Source organism: Coturnix japonica, chromosome 18 (genome assembly GCF_054131305.1).
Source record: "Coturnix japonica strain WE chromosome 18, WE-NBRP24, whole genome shotgun sequence".
NCBI lineage: Eukaryota > Metazoa > Chordata > Aves > Galliformes > Phasianidae > Coturnix > Coturnix japonica.
The window spans coordinates 3,222,122-3,240,511 of record NC_140680.1 but is presented as its reverse complement, the minus strand read 5'-3'; the positions used below and the strand labels follow the sequence as shown (position 1 = coordinate 3,240,511).

Genomic DNA, 18,390 nt, shown 5'->3' with positions numbered 1-18,390 from the left:
CTGTAATAAATAAGCGCATGGAAAGAAGCACTGATTTGTTACAGAACTCAGCATTCTTTTCATAGCAACAGAAGTTTCAGTGTTGAACCTAAATTTGGTGATTACGTTTTCCTTCCAACCCCTAATATTGTGGTTCTCGACAACATTGTGGTCTCATGTGAGCTCTAACGTAGATTATTTCCCTTCTGAGCCTGATGTGAAGGGCACAGCATTGCCTAAATCGTATTTGATGGCCTTTTTTAAGTGCTAGAAGACAGAAAATAGTTTTTAAGTGCCATAAACCATGCTTTTACCAACAAAAGCTTCTCTTTACAAGGAAAACGCATTTGGAGAGGAAGAGAATAATCCCATAACCTGGCATCAGTTTGCTTACGTAAGGGTTATTGTATTAAATGTATTACATTAATACACTTGTACACATTGGAAAAAAAGCAGGTTGTCTGTTAAAAGACAATTTCAGAGCACCAACCAAACATTCACAGTATTTTGCTGAGATCTCTTGAAGGAAGCGACATGCTTAGAACTGAAAAGATTGCATTGTACCACTCCATATAAATCATCCCATAAAAGCGGTCGTCCTGCCTTTATTGACCTGAACTCAATCTGAGTTGCTTTGGGCTTAACTTGAAAAACTGTTATTGAGTCCCCTCCGCTGCAGGCATCTTCTCTATCTCGTGCAAATATCATTTGAGCAGGGGTGATAGCTCTTCTGTTTGTGGCTGTTTGTGCACCTTTGCTTTTCAGCAGGAGAGATCTAGCTGGCCAGAAAGCAGGCAAATGCTGGAAATGGGAAGTTTTCAGTGTAGATATCTGTGATGTATTGGGTAGCTTCACCTGCTCATTCTAGATACCCAATCTGCCTGACACCCAAAGCAGCACTCATATCTGCGATGCTTTTGGTTATAGATAACAAATTTTGGGCACATCTTTGGATTTGTTCTCATTCAGATCTGTGCATGTGTTTGTGGTCTGCGGTGCTGTCAGAGCAGCAGCACATGATGGGCAGTGGAGAGCAGAAGCAGCACCCTTATTGTGCTTTAGATGTTGTCCCACCTGCAAGTTCTGCCTTGTAGTATGTCTAAAAACTAGGCAAGTCCCCACACTTCCCTTCGCTGCCCCTTTGCTGCTGGGCTTTGGGGAGGAAGACCAACAGAGGAGGATTGTACAAGGAGTGTGACTTTGTCATACTAGCTCTCCAGTGCTCAGCCTGTTGCACTGGTTTCATGCCACCCTGATTTTTAATTGCTTTTTGCTATACTTTTGTGATGAAATTGTGCAAGGAGTTGAATTGAGCATGCTTCATGCATGGAGTTAATTAAGGGGAAATCATTCTTTAAGCTCATTAACTGTTCTTTAAGTATATCCTTCTGGGTTTGCATGAAGGTATGAACATTTGGGAGCTGTTAATGGAATAACAAAAGAAGCTGCTTTGTGTACCCATCAGCGCTTTAAATATAATCTGAAATATATTCCTAATCAGAGCAGTTGTACAAAACACTCAGTGCCCAAACCTCCCTAATAACAGACCTGCACCCTGCTGACAACCAAACATTGCGGTGCAACAGCAGATATGGGAAAGGGAAGTGGGAAAAATAGGATACTTGTCAAGCAGTTAGAGATGAAGGCAGGCTGACTCCAAGGAAGTCTCTCTGAAAGAAAGCCTTTGTCTTTTTCCCTGTCTCCTGCCTGGGATGTGGTCTGAGGGCTGACAAACAGCTTCAGCTCTTCCTCATCAAGTCTCAAGGTTACTGTGTGTTTTCTGAGAACCAGCACGATGCTAAAGGAAGCCTCAACCCGCCCTGAAGTTGTGTGCTGTGCACCTGAGGTTAACGGGTAGATGTTAAATTTCTCTATAAATTAAACAGCTGGAGATTGCTATCTTTTTTTTTTATGTGCAAAAAGCACCTTGTTAACAACCGGCACAAGAGTTCATATTCTCAGATGAGTTACTTTGCCTTACTCTGAAATTGCTGCTCATTTTCTTTTTCGTGTTGATTTATGAACTCTGAAATTTGCTGCTCGGAATTCAGGCTGTGTTCCCAAGCCGTGCTGCTCTCCAAACAACTGAGCAGGTCACCTCCCTTCCCGCGGTGTGTAACACTTTTGCTATATAATAAGGTGCCTTTCCTGTCTTTTGTTGCTACAGGATTTTGGAGAAGACGATTCCCTCTACATCACCAAGGTAACAACTATTCACATGGGCAATTACACCTGTCATGCCTACGGCTATGAAGAGCTGTATCAGACCCACATCCTTCAGGTGAATGGTTAGTAAATGGCATGTGTGACAATCCACTGAAAATGTTCCTGTAAGCAAAGCTGCGGGTTAATCTCCTTCGCACAAAGACACGAAGAGCCACGCAACAAATGGGCTTTGTGTAGCAGAGCAAAGGCACCAGCAGTGGGCTCACTCGTGCTATCACACAGGCAATTAGGAAGAAAGGGAGCACAGGGGGATGTGTGTGCCATTGCCTGGGCCATAGCTGGCACTGACAGCTTGTTTTACCATTTGTGTAGCATTTCCATAGAGTTTTAGAGTGGTGTTTCAGAGCTTCTCTTGGACTAATGACTGCTTTTGTTGCTTCAGTACTTCCACCTTCCAGAGAATAATTTCTGTTGCATGAAATAGGCCAGGATATTTAAATGAATATAGCATGGTGTTTCCAAAACTAGTGATCTACCTTATAGCTGTGTACCAGTAATTACTTGGCTGTAGCCAGCTTGGTTCAGCAGAGGGCTGTTCACATCAGCTGAAGGCACAGCCCACTGGGCTGTAAAATGAGGGCAAATGGTTCTCTGAGGGAGAGAACCATGCAGGTTCTCATTCATTCCAGCATCTCATTCAGCCACCTCCCTGGGCCATGTTTGAGCCTGGTGGGACTTTCATTCAGACATTTGCCATCTTTCTTTTGGGCTCAGACTCAGTTGGGCTGAGTTTAAAATTACATTGACTCAAACTGGTGTTTCATGGGGCACTCAGTTTGTGCCCATCCTTCCCCATGCTTAGAGCATGAGACGCATCTCAGCCCTTGCCTGCAGAGTCCCTCTGTGCTGCTTCCCACATCCTACAATGCCACAGGTAATCCAGCCCCTCTGGGTGTGATTGATGTTCCCATTTTGCATCCAGTTCATGATACAGATGTCGCTGCCCTACTCTTTTTTTGGGTGGGAAATGAGAGCGCAAGGGACCAACAAAATCACTGTCCAGCTTGAAACCTCTGCTGACATAAATCCAATCCAGTCTTCAGTTTTTCCTGTGTTCTGCTATGAAGGTATTGCATCAGCATCTTTGTAGATCCTTTATAGGGAAAATTATTGTTTAGTTACTTCTGTAGGTGTGCACACACCTCTACCAAAGAGAGCTTATCAACAGATAACTGCACCCAGTTAACAGAGGCTGATACAGAGGGAAACAGCACAGAGGGACATTCAGGCACTATAGGGAGTGCTCAGATGTTGGGTGTAGGTTTGGCTGCAGCTCAGGCCTTCGGTCATCCCTCCATGCTCCACCCGTAGCGCGTGGCTGGGGAAGAGCACGAAGCATCCTCTTGATTTGAATGAAAACAGACTTAATGTTTCCACATAATAATTTGTCATCTTTTGAGAGAGTAAACTGCAAAATCTCAGCAATACGGGTAACTAGATTGTGTGTGCTGCAGCTGGGAAAATAGGTTTCCTTCCTCAAAGTGCTATTTGTTTGATGAATGGCAGCTGAAAGGAAAGCATGCTAACAACTTAATCCTGTTATATTATGTGATATATTATGAGGCCTGAATGGAGTTTAGTTGGCAGGCGACAATGTAGTCTTTATCATCGCTGAGAATTTAAGGCTCAAATGCTTTGAAACTAAAACCAGAACGGGAGGAAAGCTGAGGGGAGTGCAGGGAGGGCTGTGCTCATGTTTCATTGCTGCAGTGTGCTTGTGTTTGCTGCTTGGGTTGAACTCCATAGTTGCTCTTTGACTGGAAGTCAACTACTATTGAGTCTACTGAAAGGAAACTGTAGTGAGGTGGGAGTCAGCCTCTGCTCCATGTAACAGTGATAGGGGATGGCTTTATGTTGTTCCAGGGCAGGTTCAGCTTGGGTATGAGGGAAAATTCCTTCTCTGAAGAGCAGTCAGGCGCTGGCACAGCTGTCCAGGGAGTAGGGGTTCACTGTCCCTGTAGGTATTCCAGAATGGGGGGATGTGACCCCTGGGGATATGGTCAGCGGGCATAGGGGTGGGCTGGGGTCCGATGTAGTAATCTTAGAAGTCTCTTCCAACTTGAATGATTCTATGAAAGCACTGTAGGATGAGAACACTTTGTTTTAGAGCACCTGGTATTCCCATCTAAGCTATGCAGAACCAGGATTTTGCAGTTTGCTGCCCACATCCCCAAGTTCCCCCCTCTCCTGCTGGTGTCATTGCTTCTGCTGATGGTCGGGCTGCAGGGCTGATGGCAGTACAGTGCTGCTCACCCTCAGACACATCCTGAGGCTGAGCACAACTCAGAAATCCTTCTTGCTTTCTAGAACCATAAAGGACAAATTGAGGAATTTCTCCTGACAGAAGAGGGGAGAAGCTGAGCTGAACTGAGTGAAGATGTAGAGAATCTAAGTATAGTTCATTGTCTCTGTTCAGCACTGGGGACTGTCTCTGTCTGTCTGTATCAGACTAAAAACTCCATCTTCAATGTGGACTTTTTGCTGCTGCTGTTCTGTATTAGACTAAAGCTGTAAGGGGATGTGACAGCAGTAAGTCAGCCAGAACTGGGATGTATCTGCTAGCTTGCCTCCCCCAGGGAGGGGATAATGCACTTCTAACATCAAACAGGCAGTTTGGACTTAGTTTTTGTTTTGTTCTGTTTTATTCTACAAAAAAAAACAATGTGATTCTTTTCTTTCTTTTGAAATAGAGAAAACTCCAAGTTTCTCTATGGGGAATAAGTAGGGAAAGAAGAACCACTTGGAAGCAGTGGGTTTGTTCCCAGTCTTTGCCAAGCTCTGTGTCTGTGCAGGCAGGTCCCCACACTGGGCAAGTTCCAGTTGATTCTGTGCCTTTGGGAGCTGCAGTCCCTCTCCTGGTATCTTCTGATCCTTTTTGTACTGTCTGGCTCATTGCTGAGGCTCATAGCTTCAACTTATAAGATCTTCTCCTTTTCTTGCCTTTTTTCTCCTTAAAATAATCCAGTCCTGGCTACACACATCTTCTTTGCATGCTTTTCTTTCTGACCTAGCTGAAGTGGGGGGGAAAAAATGGTTTTGCTCAAAATGCTTAACGCCATGCAATGCTTCCCTTGTATCCACATCTAAGCATGTAGTATCAGGTGAAACATGCAGTTATTGGGCCTCTGAGGTACCTGCCTGGGCAGCTATGTGAACAGTGCCGTCCTGGTGCTCCTGTGCAAACATCTGAGCAAACCCACTGAAATATTTATCAGAACCTTTAGCACAGGGCTGCAGGAAGCAGTGCTTGGTGTGCAATATTCATCAGGACTTGCTCAGCTCTTCTGGGATCCCACAAATAACACAGGCAGACCCAGAGGCTCCTGTGGACAAACCAAGGTGAGAGCACTGCTAAGCAGAAAACATGAGATTCACCACGTTAGTTGGCCCAGACCATTGGATGGTGTCTTCTGGGCAAGAGGCACAAAGCACAAGTAACATGTGGTGGGATACCTTTAGGGTGGGCTAATTGACCTTAGCTTTCCCAGCAGTTACAGCATATAAGTCAGTGAGTTTATAGTTGTGGCCAGTTGTGTGTGTGGAAGAAACAAACCCATGGAAAGGCAGCACTGAGTTTAAGAATGAAGAATTCATCTTGGGTGCTGATCAGGAAAAGTGAAGAATAGGAGGCAAATTATGTTCTCTCCTGTGTATGGATATTGCTTGGGAAATGTGTTCAGCGTGCACCGACTGTAGGGAGGAAAGGCCATTTATCACTTTCAAGAGGAAAAAGAGTTGGTGAGAATAAAGAATCTCATAAAATTGTAATCAACTATGAAAATTGATAGTTTGCAAACCAAGAGACTGCTGAGTGTGGGGCCTCGTTTTCCTTCATCCTTGCACTCTGCAAAACATCAGCATAAATCAGAATATTGTATTCCTTGAAACCAGTTGGATAGAAAAGGTAATTCAATCTTCAGCCCAATCTCCAATAGGACAAGTTTTCGAATAACAGAGATGTTTCAAACCCATATTTTGTTCATGTGGCATTTCAAGAGAAAATACGTAACACTGCAAACTCCTTTCAAATCATAAATGGGAAGATTAAACCATCTGAAGTGAATGATTAATGCATTAATTTAAATAACCGCTGCAGTATATGGCTGCAGCAGCAGCAGCATGTGTGTCTTTAGGGCTTGATAGTGCTATTTGTACCCACCGTGTGCTGTATCACCTGAGCTGTTTTACTGCAAGGAACTGTAAGGAAGGGACTACTCAGTATGCAGTAATAGGCAACCTACCTAATCTCCTACTTGTTCGAGTGCCTGTTTTTTTTTCCTTCCAATTTTGCTTAAGATAATAGCCTTTTTATATTGCCTTTGGCTGCAGGCACTGTAATGGTTAGTAAAGATATATATTCACCAAGGGAAATAGCAAAGGGTAATCCATATATTCCAAAGTCTGGAGCTGAAATCTTTGCAAGTTTAAAGTAAAATGTGCTTACTTGGAATGTATTAATTTGTAACAAGGACAATAAAAATGCATTCTGCAGTTTGCTGTTATCGCAAGGCAGTTGCATGCAGTAATTTACCTGTGCAATGAATTATGCAAGACAAGTAAGGAGAAATAAAAAGTTTTAAAATGAAAGGAGCAGGAGAATGATAAGAAAGCAACAACAGAGGTGCAATGCATTTTTTTGCAAGGTGTAAACAAGCAGTCTCCTTAGTAATCACTATTGAAAAGATGCACACCTTGCTGTACTTTCAAGTACTGCCAGTTTTCACTGAGAATGTTGATGCAGTGTCTGGGACCCCCGAGCTACACTGTGTGATATGAGTTCCTTCTGGAGAGTTAGGGAAGCTCTCTGGAACACTGAGCACCATTTAGTTTCACTGGGGTTTGAGAATCTCACTGGCTCAAGTCTTGTGAAATTCTTCTTAATGAGGTTTCTCTAGAAGACAAACCATGTGCTTGTTATTGTACTGAGGGGCATGACTTAATGGCACAATGGTGATGGGGCTGGATGGCTGGACCGGATGATCTTGAGGTGTTTTCCAACCTTGGTGATTCTGTGATTGATCTCTGAGCCTCAGTAAATTATGTAGGCTTTCAGTGGACCTTAGTCCTAAATTAGTTTTAAAAATGCTCTTAGTAGCAAACAGGTCTCATGTAAAACTGGCACTGGCTGCAGGACCTTCGTACAATTCTGTCAAAGTGGATGAAAATGAATTTCTTGCTGTACCTGGAGATATTTGCTCATAGATACTGAAATTAACTTTCCAAGGTACGGCAGGAATCACATGCTCCCAACTCAGTCTTATTCACCCAAACCACGTGGATGCTGCATCTCATATTGATGCACAGAGCAGCTCCGGCTGTTCTGGCTACAGAGCTTAATCTGCTCTTCTCCCACTCCATTGGGCACTTCCTGAAGTCGGGAGGAGCATCAGTCCTGACAGTAATGGCAGAAAGAGAAAGTAAAACAAATCCAACAGTGAGTGTTTTTATTTAGAAACTGCATACACAATTAAAAAATAAAAGGCTTTTGACTTTTTGGTATCCTGATTAAAAAGCTCTCATGCAGTTCTGTACTGACTGCCGTGCTTCTTACAGCATGTTTCCTTTGCTTTGTAAACAAAGGAAGAGGAAGAAAAGGAAGTAACTCCACATGGCCACCACAGAAGTGGGATTTAAAGACATGCCTTTGCTAAATGTCCTCATTTTTTTTTTGCTTCCCAGTTGCCTCCAGGCGTTTTCTCTCAGATTACACTTGAACAATCCCTCTCTTTTAAAGCTATAAAAACAAGTAGACTTGAGGGCTTTCTGTCATGGCTGATTTCGTTCCAAGTATTAACCAGAGCTGATGACTCAGTGCTTTTTTTAAGCAGCTGGTAGGTTAGACAGGGGTAAAATACGTCTCTCTCTGGTAAGGCTCATAAAAAAACAGAAATAGAAAGATGTAAAGTGTGTTCTAGTGAGCGTAATTATTCAAACTATCCCCAGATGGATATATGGATATATAGCATGCTGCAAACACAGATTTCATTTTATTCTAAAGCAACTGTTGAGTGCATTTAATTTTGTCAGTCCTGTAACCGAACGATGGGCTATGTAAAAGCACAGTAGGGAGTTCGGTACTTTAAACTTCCACTGGAAAACATTAGTTTGTTGTTGACTCATTCTGGCTTTGCAGTGCCCTCCATCCACACTCACATTCTCCTTGACCCTCTGCCAGCCCCTCTGTCCACTCAGTTATAGAGCAGAGCAGGTCAAGACCACCATCAGCACTGCTAACTTGGAGGGTCCTGGCCTTTCTGTTCTCCCCAGAATTTTATCACTGAAAAGTTCTAATCAGTTTAATTCTTGAATATGTGTGCCCTGGGAGTGCCAGGAGGAGCACTGTGGAGAGAACGTGAGAGTATTGTTAAGAAATAGTTAATGAGAAGTATTAAGTCTGGTTGGTTTGAGCAATAAAGCAGCATGATTGAAAATCAATGGACTTGTCTGAAATGGTAATATAATTGGTCGTTCTGCCAATTTAGTGTATTAAATGGTTCGGAAGCAGCTTCCCGAAACAAGGTAAGTCACAGTTTGAAAGTCTCTCAGAAAAATAAATAATTAACACTGTATTTGTTTACAATAACAGGTAGTAAATATATAGGCCATTTTCTTACGCGTATTTATTTAAAATGTTGAATCGTGGTCTGTTTAATAGCAAAATAATGGGCAGGGCCCAAAATCCTCCCTTAAAAGGATACAATAGAATTTAAACTTTAATTTTTCACTGTATGAATACCTTGCTTAGGTGTTAATCCAGCTTCACCAATGCTTAATCAGTCATTTAACGAAGGCAGGCCAGAGTGGCCTAAATACCACATCCAGTATCCAAATTGTTCCTTGGCGTTGCTTTATTAGTTTGTTCTCTTCTGTTATTTCACATGCTCTGCTCCAAGCTGGGCTGTAGCTTTGAGCTGAGAGCCATGGGCTGAGCTCAGCATCTCCATTCTATGTCCCTGCAGTGCCGCCGGTGATCCGTGTCTACCCGGAGACGCAGGCACAGGAGCCCGGCGTGTCGGCCAGCCTCAAGTGCCACGCCGAAGGCATCCCTAATCCCCGAATTACCTGGCTGAAGAATGGCATGGATATTGTGCCAAAACTATCCAAACAGCTCACGCTCCTAGGTAAGAACGGAATTGTGGTTAATTAAAGTATTGTAGATGGGGATTACAGAGGATTATTTTGCAGTTTAAACTGGAAGTTCTTGTACTTTCACTAAGCCACGGTTGCTGAAAATGGTGTTACAAACCCCCTGTTCTTCCTTCTTATCTTTTTCTCTGGTGAATTTTCTCTGGAAATACAGTATTGATTGATGTAAGTGGTATCAGTGCTCTGTTAAAAGACACTGCTCCTGATTCTCGCAGCCTTTCCTTCTGCGTATGTCTTTGCACATCAGAGGAACCGTGCATTAAATCGTTTGTTCGGGTCTGAGGCATTACATGGTTTGTTCGGGCATAACGACTATGCAGAGTGCAGTTGTGCTGAGAATCAGCATGTCTTCTCTCAGCCACCTTCTGTTGGCCCCTATATTGCAAAATATATCTACTGAACCAAAGGATATCTAACAAGGCATACCTTTACCTTAATGTCTGCCCTTGGGATTTATCTTTGTTCATTTCTGGCACAAAATTTGTACATGTTGACAGACAGAAGCACCACAGCAGCTCTCATAAGAGTTCCCCAAAAGCTGCTGCTGAGGGAGTGGGAGCACCAAGCTGGGATGGAGCCGGATAGCAGCGATCAGGAGCTCTGCTCATGGATATCTCTCTTGCAGCAAATGGGAGTGAGCTCCACATCAGCAGCGTTCGGTATGAAGACACTGGTGCCTATACCTGCATTGCTAAGAATGAAGTGGGAGTGGATGAGGACATATCTTCACTTTTCATAGAAGATTCCGCAAGAAAGACCCGTAAGCTTCATTTACCATACATTTCTTTCTTTAAGGCATATTTGAAGTGAGATAGTGCACATGCAATGTAAGAATTTAATCCATTGCATGCATTACGTGGGGCTCTGACTCGTAAGGATCGGTTTTGAGAAGGAATTGTGTAGGGAAGGTAAAAACCACTTGTGCAGCACCGCGATGCCTTTCATGTGCCAGAATTGTGCTGATATGGGTAACAACTTGACTGAGGTAATGAACTGGCAGTATTTTTAGATCAAAGTGCCATATTTGTAGAACAAGATACAGTTTCAGAAATAACATTTTATTGTCTTTATATGAGACCTTTTCAGCCAGTTGCAAGTTGAATTTCTCGAATATTTAGATGCTTGAAAGGTGTTTGGATTGGATTATATATTTTGTCTTTATTTACATCTCTAACTAGTAAAATAGGTTTCCCTTGGCATGAAATTATCTTCCACTTCAGAGATAAATGTTCTCGCAGCAACTCCTCACTGCGTATCTCCCACTGGAGTGTGGCACTTTTACCTTGTCTGTGCTGTCCCCAGAACACAATTAATGAAGGAGGTGATTAGTTGTCCCTGTGGAAAAGCTCATAGAGGCCTTGAGCCTTCCTAATTCTGCTGCCTTAACTACCTGGGAGATTGCCTGGGTTGCTGGTGATACTAAAAGTCTGGGTGCAAATGTGATTTTTGCTATTTTCTGGCTGTTAATACAGAAGTTGGCCATAAATATGCATTCTCCTGGCAATTCTTCGGAAAATAAATTCCTTTCCTCATTAAACAGATTTATGTACTCTTGTTAATATCATGAATACTTGAGCAAGGAAAATTACAGTATGTTGAGAAATAATTGGATGTATCCTAAATAGAAATTCAAATGTAGATGTAGGGTCTGAATCCTAAAAGAAAATGCAGCTCTTACATGAAATTCAGAGAAGAAATGCTGCAAAGCGTGTAGCTGCCATAACTGCCCATCTCTGGCTTCTGAAAGATGTCGTGTGTGCTCATTGGGACTGTAGCAAAGTCACAGCCTGTACCGTACCCCCAGTTACATTTGGAGATGGCATCTTCAGTTCTGTAAGGCTTTGATCTTTGCACAGGCTGAAGTTGTCTTCCTGTCAGTAAGGATTTTGCCCGTGTCGTAGCTTCAGAATTGCCTCTAAGCAGAGCAGATGTGTTTTGAACTAAGTGCCTGTCCTGATGGTTTGCTGTGTTGGGATGAATGTTACGGACTTTTCACAAGCTAAACAGTTCATTTAAACTTGAATATTAATCCAGTTACTTGCTACGATGAAAATTTTGACATTGCTTTGTTGTTGTTGTTTTTTTTCTTTTCCTTGATTATTTTCTGGCTTTCCCAATTTTCTGATGCTGCAGTTGCAAACATACTGTGGCGAGAGGAAGGTACTACAGTAAAGTTCTTTTGTCGTAGTGATAATGTGCTTGTCTGCTTTAGTAATTCCATGATGGGCCATTCTCCACTGACCTGCCACTAACTCTGCCAATGTTTGCAGTTACCAGATTACGTACAGAGCAGAAGTTTAAGAGCTAATAAATATTCAATTGAGAGGTATAGCTCCAGCGATATCAATCCTGCTGATAGCTTCTTATGTTTTCCCACCGTGAAATAATAATAGATAAAAAGAAAATATATAAAAATGCGAATTTTTATAGAAACTGCCACCAAAGCAAGTAGCCTGAGATTCTCAAGCTACATTAACAATTACACAAGTGTCAGAAGTGCTCCCAAATTACCATAATCGAACAAGTAAGGCATAAATTCAATACGCTGCATTTGTAAGCAAACAATTCAAGCCCTTTCTCCTCAGTAGCATGTATTGATGTTTACTAGGTGAGCAACAAAATTGTGTTCTTGTCTGTTAAGCAGAAAAAAATCCCTCAAGTTTTACTTCCCTCTGTCCTTTAAATCGATGCAGGGTAAAGGGTGCCCCGTTTCTCCTTGTTTTAATTGGCAGTTAAGATCTTCAGTTTGATTAAATTTATAGCGTGCCCTGCACAAGGTCAACATCTGCGTATCTTGGAAGCTAAATGAGAAGCAAAGCATCCTAAACAGCTAATTGACTCAAATATACTGTGGAGGCACCTGAAGTCAGAACTGATTTGATTTCGTATGCACTAGTACTGTGAATGTTTCTAAAACACACAGTGAGATGCCCACAGTGGGCATCCTGCAGGGAGATGGCTCTTGCATTGCTCAAGGAATGCAGGCATAAGCTGCTGCTTAGCTCTGCCACAGGCATGTGGGGCAGCCAGGACCTTGTAGCCCTTCCAGCCCTTGGAGGTCTCTGTGCACATCAGAGCTGCCTGCTGCTAACACCCTTCCATCCAGGTGATTGCTTACGAATGGGCTTTGAAGACCATTTCATAAGAAACATCTGCATCTACCCAAATGAGAGCTGTGCTCCATGCGTTGGCTTGGAACTCTGATTTGCTCAGATGGTTTTGGGAGAAGAAGGAAAGTGCCAGCCCTCAGTGCTGCCCCAGTATGCACCTGAGGTCCTACTGACAGTGCAGGTATGTGCACCCAACCCAGTGCAGCCAGCTGGAGGCCATATGAGACAGTTTTCCAGCTTTTATCCCCAAATATGCCACCTGCAGGTGCCTGATACATGGCCCCAAAGAGTGCCTTTATACTTAAAGTGGCATTCCAGGCACTAAGAACTGCTATTTCCCTTCTGCTTAGAAGTTAAATCTTAGTGCCTCTAATCATCCCTTGTGCTCCTTTTTAAAGAAGGTAGTTGGATAACCCTATCAGATGTAGAAGTATAGCAGTGCTCAAAGAAAACTAAAAAGTTGGTTGCAAAAACTCTTAATATAATTTTACTTAACAGTTTGGACTTAATGCTTATCAACCTTGCTCATTTTTAATAAATTATGAGCAATTCACATGGAAAACACAGGCTCTGAGAGCAGATTTAGTGTTGATTTAGTGTTGATGTTCCTAAGCAATTGAGCATCTTTAAAGGAGGTTTATTCCCCACTACATTCTGTAGTATTTGTTCTGTACCTCCATCCCAGGCAAAGGATCCACTGAATGGAATTCAGCATGTGAAATGTGGCACAGAGAAAGCCAGGAGGGAAGAATTGTGTCTCTGTTATTGCATTTTAACATATTCCATCAATTCTGTTAAAATGAAAGTGTCTGTGTAAACAAGGGAAAGTATTAACAGATGAGTTGGTAGACTTCAGCTCCTTTTAAATGATCACATCCTCACGGCACAACACCTGTGTCAGCTAAAGCCCTTAGGAAGATCCCACTCAGAGCACTGCATAGAACAAGCTTTTGCTGCAGGTCAGGGTTGTATCACAAGTAGACGATCACTTGAAGTCAGTCTATCAGTCTGTCCTCAACACTTTTCATAGACCACACACAAGGAAAGCTCCAGAAGTGAGCACACATACATGACCTGCCAGTTAAACATGAGACTGGAAGCTCATGTAATATTTATTCAGTATGCAAGCAAGTTCTTAGTTTTGGACATAAAAAGCTATGAATACCCCAAATGTAAAGTAGAGATTTGTTTTCATGCCAACGATCATTTTTGCAGTGCATGTTGCTTTCTTTATTCCTGGATAACAGGAGCCTATCATGTCAGCAGGCAGCCATCAGTTACATAAAGGCAATGCACTTAAAAAGCTGAAAGCCTTTTAGTTACCTTATGTAAGTTCTAAAATACTTCAAGCATTTAGATTAAACTGAGGAGAATTATGCACAGATTGGATCAGAGGAGAGTATTCCCCAGTGACAAATTCGCCCATCTTAGGTGGAACTCTATTCCTTAAATAAGGAGAGCTCTTACTGTTAGCATCATTTGAGCCAGAAGGTGCCCTAGAGAGGACATGTTCTGCTGATTCCCACGGGCTTGTTCATGTTTATACCCCAACCGAGAATTGGCAAATACCTTTCAAGTTGCAGCAGATTAGTTTGCCTAGCAAAAAGCCTGCTTTGTTTAAAAATCAGTGTGAAGGTTATTACCGAATGCAGAAGCGTGTTGATTTCATTCCATAAGCTCTGACAAGGGTGCGCCCTCAGTGTACCGCGATGCTATTAGGAAATGGTGTCCAGGCACCAGGAAAACTTGCGCTTGTTTTATTCCAAAATAAGTGGTGGGACTTGCCCAATCAAAACCTACTGAGGTGAAATCATTAGAAAAGTAATTATGTGACAAATGAAGGCCTTAATTCTGAAATACACACTCATTGTATTTGGAGCATCAGATAACCACGCTGCTATCGTGCATGAAAATAACGATGAGCATCTTCACAATGGTCATAGTTTGTTGCCTGCCTGTTTCCACTTGTTAGGATTAAAACCTTTTCCTCATGGAAGTGTGTGCACTCATTCCAGGTGGGGCCAAGCTCTGCCCTCTGATGTGTTCACTCAAATCCCATTCCAGCAGGTGGGAGCTGTGTGCATGCTGCGAGTGCAGATTTTGGTCCAAAATGCCCCAGTGAAAATGCTTTAACATTATACTCATAAAATGAGCCCTCAGCTAATAAGGTAACTTAGTCGTCAATGGGAGTTCATTGCCTTTTTTCTCTGTGCATGATCCCTCTTGTGGCATCACATCTGAGGATCCCACCTCCCGGTGCCCAAACCAGGGTATTTCTGTGCTGTGTTGTAGAGAGACTCAGCTTCAACATTGTCCAAACAGCAAGCATCTGATGCTGAGAAGTTGTACTCTGAAGCCACTTATTTGGCACTAATAGAGGGGTTTTTTGAGTTAAAAAACCCTCCTAGCATCACTAAACTCAATAAAATTCTCCAAACAAGACATTTATCCAAATTATGCGTGTTTATACTGTGAAGTTTTGCTATGATTTGCCTCAATCCTGCAATCCACCTCGGAGAGAAGTGAGAAACTCTGTAGGCAGCTGCCACCACAGGCCCAGCTGAAGGCACTGTGACATTCAGACCCGTAGAACTTATTTCTCCATGCTTAAAATATAATTAACAAGAAATTACAAATTATCAGCACACTGTTGGCAGATAAGTACACTATCAACATCACTGGGGGTGACAGCGGTCATCGCAAATGTTTATTGGTGATGGTACCCAAAATAATTTAAAAACAGAATAAAAGAAATGAGGCCTGGATCTTTTGAACTCAAGTGTTGGAAAAGATCCCAAACGTTTCTTAAAGGCGCACATTTCTGCAACTGCATGTAGCTGAAGGACTAAATTGTCAGTGGTTCACAACATTTCTGCATGGCGGAAATGAGAAAGCGTGACCTAAGAGCAAAGCAGTGACAGGCAGCTCCCCAAAGCTCCTGGAATGCCCCCGTTGTGGATAAATGAGTGCTATTGCAATGCTGAAGTACTCCACATTTGTGAATTACAACGTTTCAAAAATGCATTTGTTTTGGTGGCTATTGTCGAGTTTGAGCAAGTAGAGGAGAGGTTTTTATTTGTGGCCAGCATGTAAGCGCATGCATTTGCGTGGTGTGAGAAGTTAACTGTGATAGGAAACCATTGGATTAATTTCAGCTTAAACTTCTAAGTTCTCAAATTTTTAGCCACCTCTACTAATGAACTCGGAGCTATTAATGAAACAGAGCCACCATCAGAGTCAGTTGCAGTGTCGAAGGGGCTGTGTGACCCACATCCCGCTGTGTACATCCATGTAGAGCTGAGCGGTGACGTTCATGCACGGCTGCAGCCACCAAGGCAATGCATTTTTGAAGGTGTCTGTACCTCTTCACTCCTTGAAGCCCTCGTTGTGACATGAAATTTGATTTTGTGAATGCACCGACTGCATCTGAATGACTGACTTTTATGTAAGGTAGTTTTTGATGGGGGAGGATACATACAGAAAAAATTCTGCTTCTTTTGCTTTATTTCCCTTCCAGGCCTGAGCGTTGGGAATATGTTCTATGTCTTTTCTGATGATGGGATCACAGTACTTCAGCCAAACGAATGTGAAATCCGGAGGCACATCAGGCCCGAGGAGAGAATCTTCTCCAGTTATGTAAGTCCTGCAGCTGGGAAATGTTTCTTAGTCTCTTGAAAGGTTGTTGTTGCCTCAAAGGTTGGAGCTTGGTGGGCTTCACGTGGCATCCCTGGGGTGCATTATCTCCTCTTGAAAATTAAGAGTCCTCCACGTAGAAGTGTGGGATCAATTTCCCAGATTAAAGCACAGCAGGGAGGCAAGGAGGGATGTGGCCTCCAGGAAGCCAAGTGATCCCAATGACCTGTGCGTGTGTACTGCACAGAAACACATTGTGAAATATTATGCCTCCTTAAGGGACAGGCTTAAGAGATGCTCTCTTAATCACTCCTTTGCTTAGTTTTATGAGAAGACCCAGTTAATGGAGGGAGCTGAGCATGTGGTTCCTTTCTGAAGAAAAGGGCTCAGCCTTGCTTTCAGTTCTTGGTAGAATAACAGGGAATATCATGGTTGTGAGCCCTGCAGGCCAGGTCAGGCACTGCTGCCGTGGGTCACCATCTTCTTGTGTATCTGCATTCAGTGTTCATTTAAGTTGCATGTGTTTGTGGTTGGCAATGGGTTAATTTGGGTTTGTTGGTTTTTTTTTCCACTGACGTATTGATGAACTTGACTGGAAACCCACCGATGCTCACCCCAGGACTGACCTTTAGCATAAACTTAATAATATTAACCCACACTTCAGCTGTTACTGCAGACAGGTGTACACACCTTGTGTTTCCTTTTCAAAGAGCTGTAAATATCGAAGGGGTGGTTCTGGAGAAACAGTGTAGGAACTTTTAGTTTGTTTGCTATTAGAAGCGCAGCAAAGCAGTGCAGCAGAAAGCTGGGGTTGAGCTCTCCTTGGTGAGGTGGGTTCTGTGGCTGAGGAGCTCCCAGTACTGCTGGGGATGAGGAGAGCAGTCCAGAGCCTGTTTGCTGCCTTTGCAGCGTGCTGTACCTTGCTGTAGTATCACTTCATCCCTTGCATGAGGCCTCCAGCAAGTTCTTGACAGGGCTGTGTTGCTTGCAGGTGCAATCTCTGTGTCCCCACCCAGTGCTCTGACACAGACTTGGTGGCTTGCTTTTGTTTCTGCAGCCTCTTGCTCTGAACAAGCTCTGCTGCTCCATTTGCTTACCCCCTGGGGCACTGTTATCATTTAAAGTGACCTAGCTGCTCTGCTGACAGAATTTAAACCCAATACTGGTGCTGTTGTACACGTTCCCTTTGGTTTATCCTTTCCACATCACAGCCGGGTCCAACACAAATGCTTGTTCCTATAATGTATCTCAGCAGAAGAGAAAGTCAGGAGAAGGAAAAAGATTCTGGTGAGATCATGCATCACTTTTCCTACTTGGGGTCTCAGCGAGCTCCCACAGAAACTAGTACAGATTTTGCACAGGGCTCAAAGAATGGAAGATCCACAACAAAATAGGGCACAAAGCAGCTGAGATCAGAGTTTGGTTCCATTGGAACAAAGGAAGTTTGTATGTATGTCAGAGCCACATCCGATGGGACCCTGCCTGCTTTGTTTCCATGTCTTTGTTCACAGCCATCACGGAGTGGGCTCTCCTGAGCTGAAAATGAAGAACATATGAAAAAATATAAAGCCGCGATTTAGTTAATATAAATGCTGACAGCACTGCTAGCCTCGATAAACCAGGGTGTCCTTCAAAACACAGATCCACAGACAACATCATCATTTAAATGCAGTGTGTGTCTGCCAGAGGTCTGGCTGCGTGGTGTCCTGGGGCAGAGCCAGGCTGCAGCGCAGTGCCGCGCCGAGTAATTATTTTACGTTATCCAAGAAAGGAAATAAAATAATAATAATACAAAAAGCCATCCCGAAACCCCATGGAAATGTTTTCTGCGGTTTTCAAAGCCAAACTTCATACCACTCCAGACTCTGAACTTGCAGAAATTAAGCTGCTTTTCCTCTTTTTTGTTTCCACAGGAGGAGATCTGTCCCAGAGTGGAAGGGGAAGGAACTCAGTCCTGCCTCTGGGCCTCCGCAGTCAATGTCCGAGACAAGTACATCTATGTGACACAGCCTAAGCAGAACAGAGTAATGATCATCGACACCCAGACACAGAAAGCCATGCAGGTACTTACAAGGGGAGCTCTTTATTCACTGGTGGCAAAAGTCTGCTGTGGGAAAACAAAAGTAGGCTTCTGCCTTGTGGATCTGACATTGCTCTGCATGATGCTGCTGCACCTGTTGTTTTCACCCATGAGGTCACACTGTGTTATTGGCTGTTCTGAAACCACACTGCCTGGAAAAGAATCCCTTATGAGCTGCTTAGCAGCATCTCAGGGCTACATCAGCAGTTGGGTTTG

General features: G+C 43.2%; 1 protein-coding gene across 7 annotated transcripts in view; it reads left to right on the top strand.

Annotated features, from left to right (window-relative positions):
- Positions 1-18,390, top strand: part of LOC107320088 (follistatin-related protein 4) — a 177,360-nt gene that overhangs the window by 150,188 nt on the left and 8,782 nt on the right. For 4 of the 7 annotated variants that reach the window (XM_085518732.1, XM_015875592.3, XM_015875593.3 and 1 more), the window contains exons 8-13: positions 2,147-2,267; positions 9,165-9,326; positions 9,977-10,111; positions 11,485-11,511; positions 15,979-16,097; positions 18,008-18,157. In XM_085518732.1, the coding sequence (XP_085374858.1) occupies positions 2,147-2,267; positions 9,165-9,326; positions 9,977-10,111; positions 11,485-11,511; positions 15,979-16,097; positions 18,008-18,157 (714 nt within the window). The remainder of the gene's footprint in view (positions 1-2,146; positions 2,268-9,164; positions 9,327-9,976; positions 10,112-11,484; positions 11,512-15,978; positions 16,098-18,007; positions 18,158-18,390) is intronic. The other 3 variants (XM_015875595.3, XM_085518734.1, XM_085518735.1) reach the window with 1 other exon arrangement.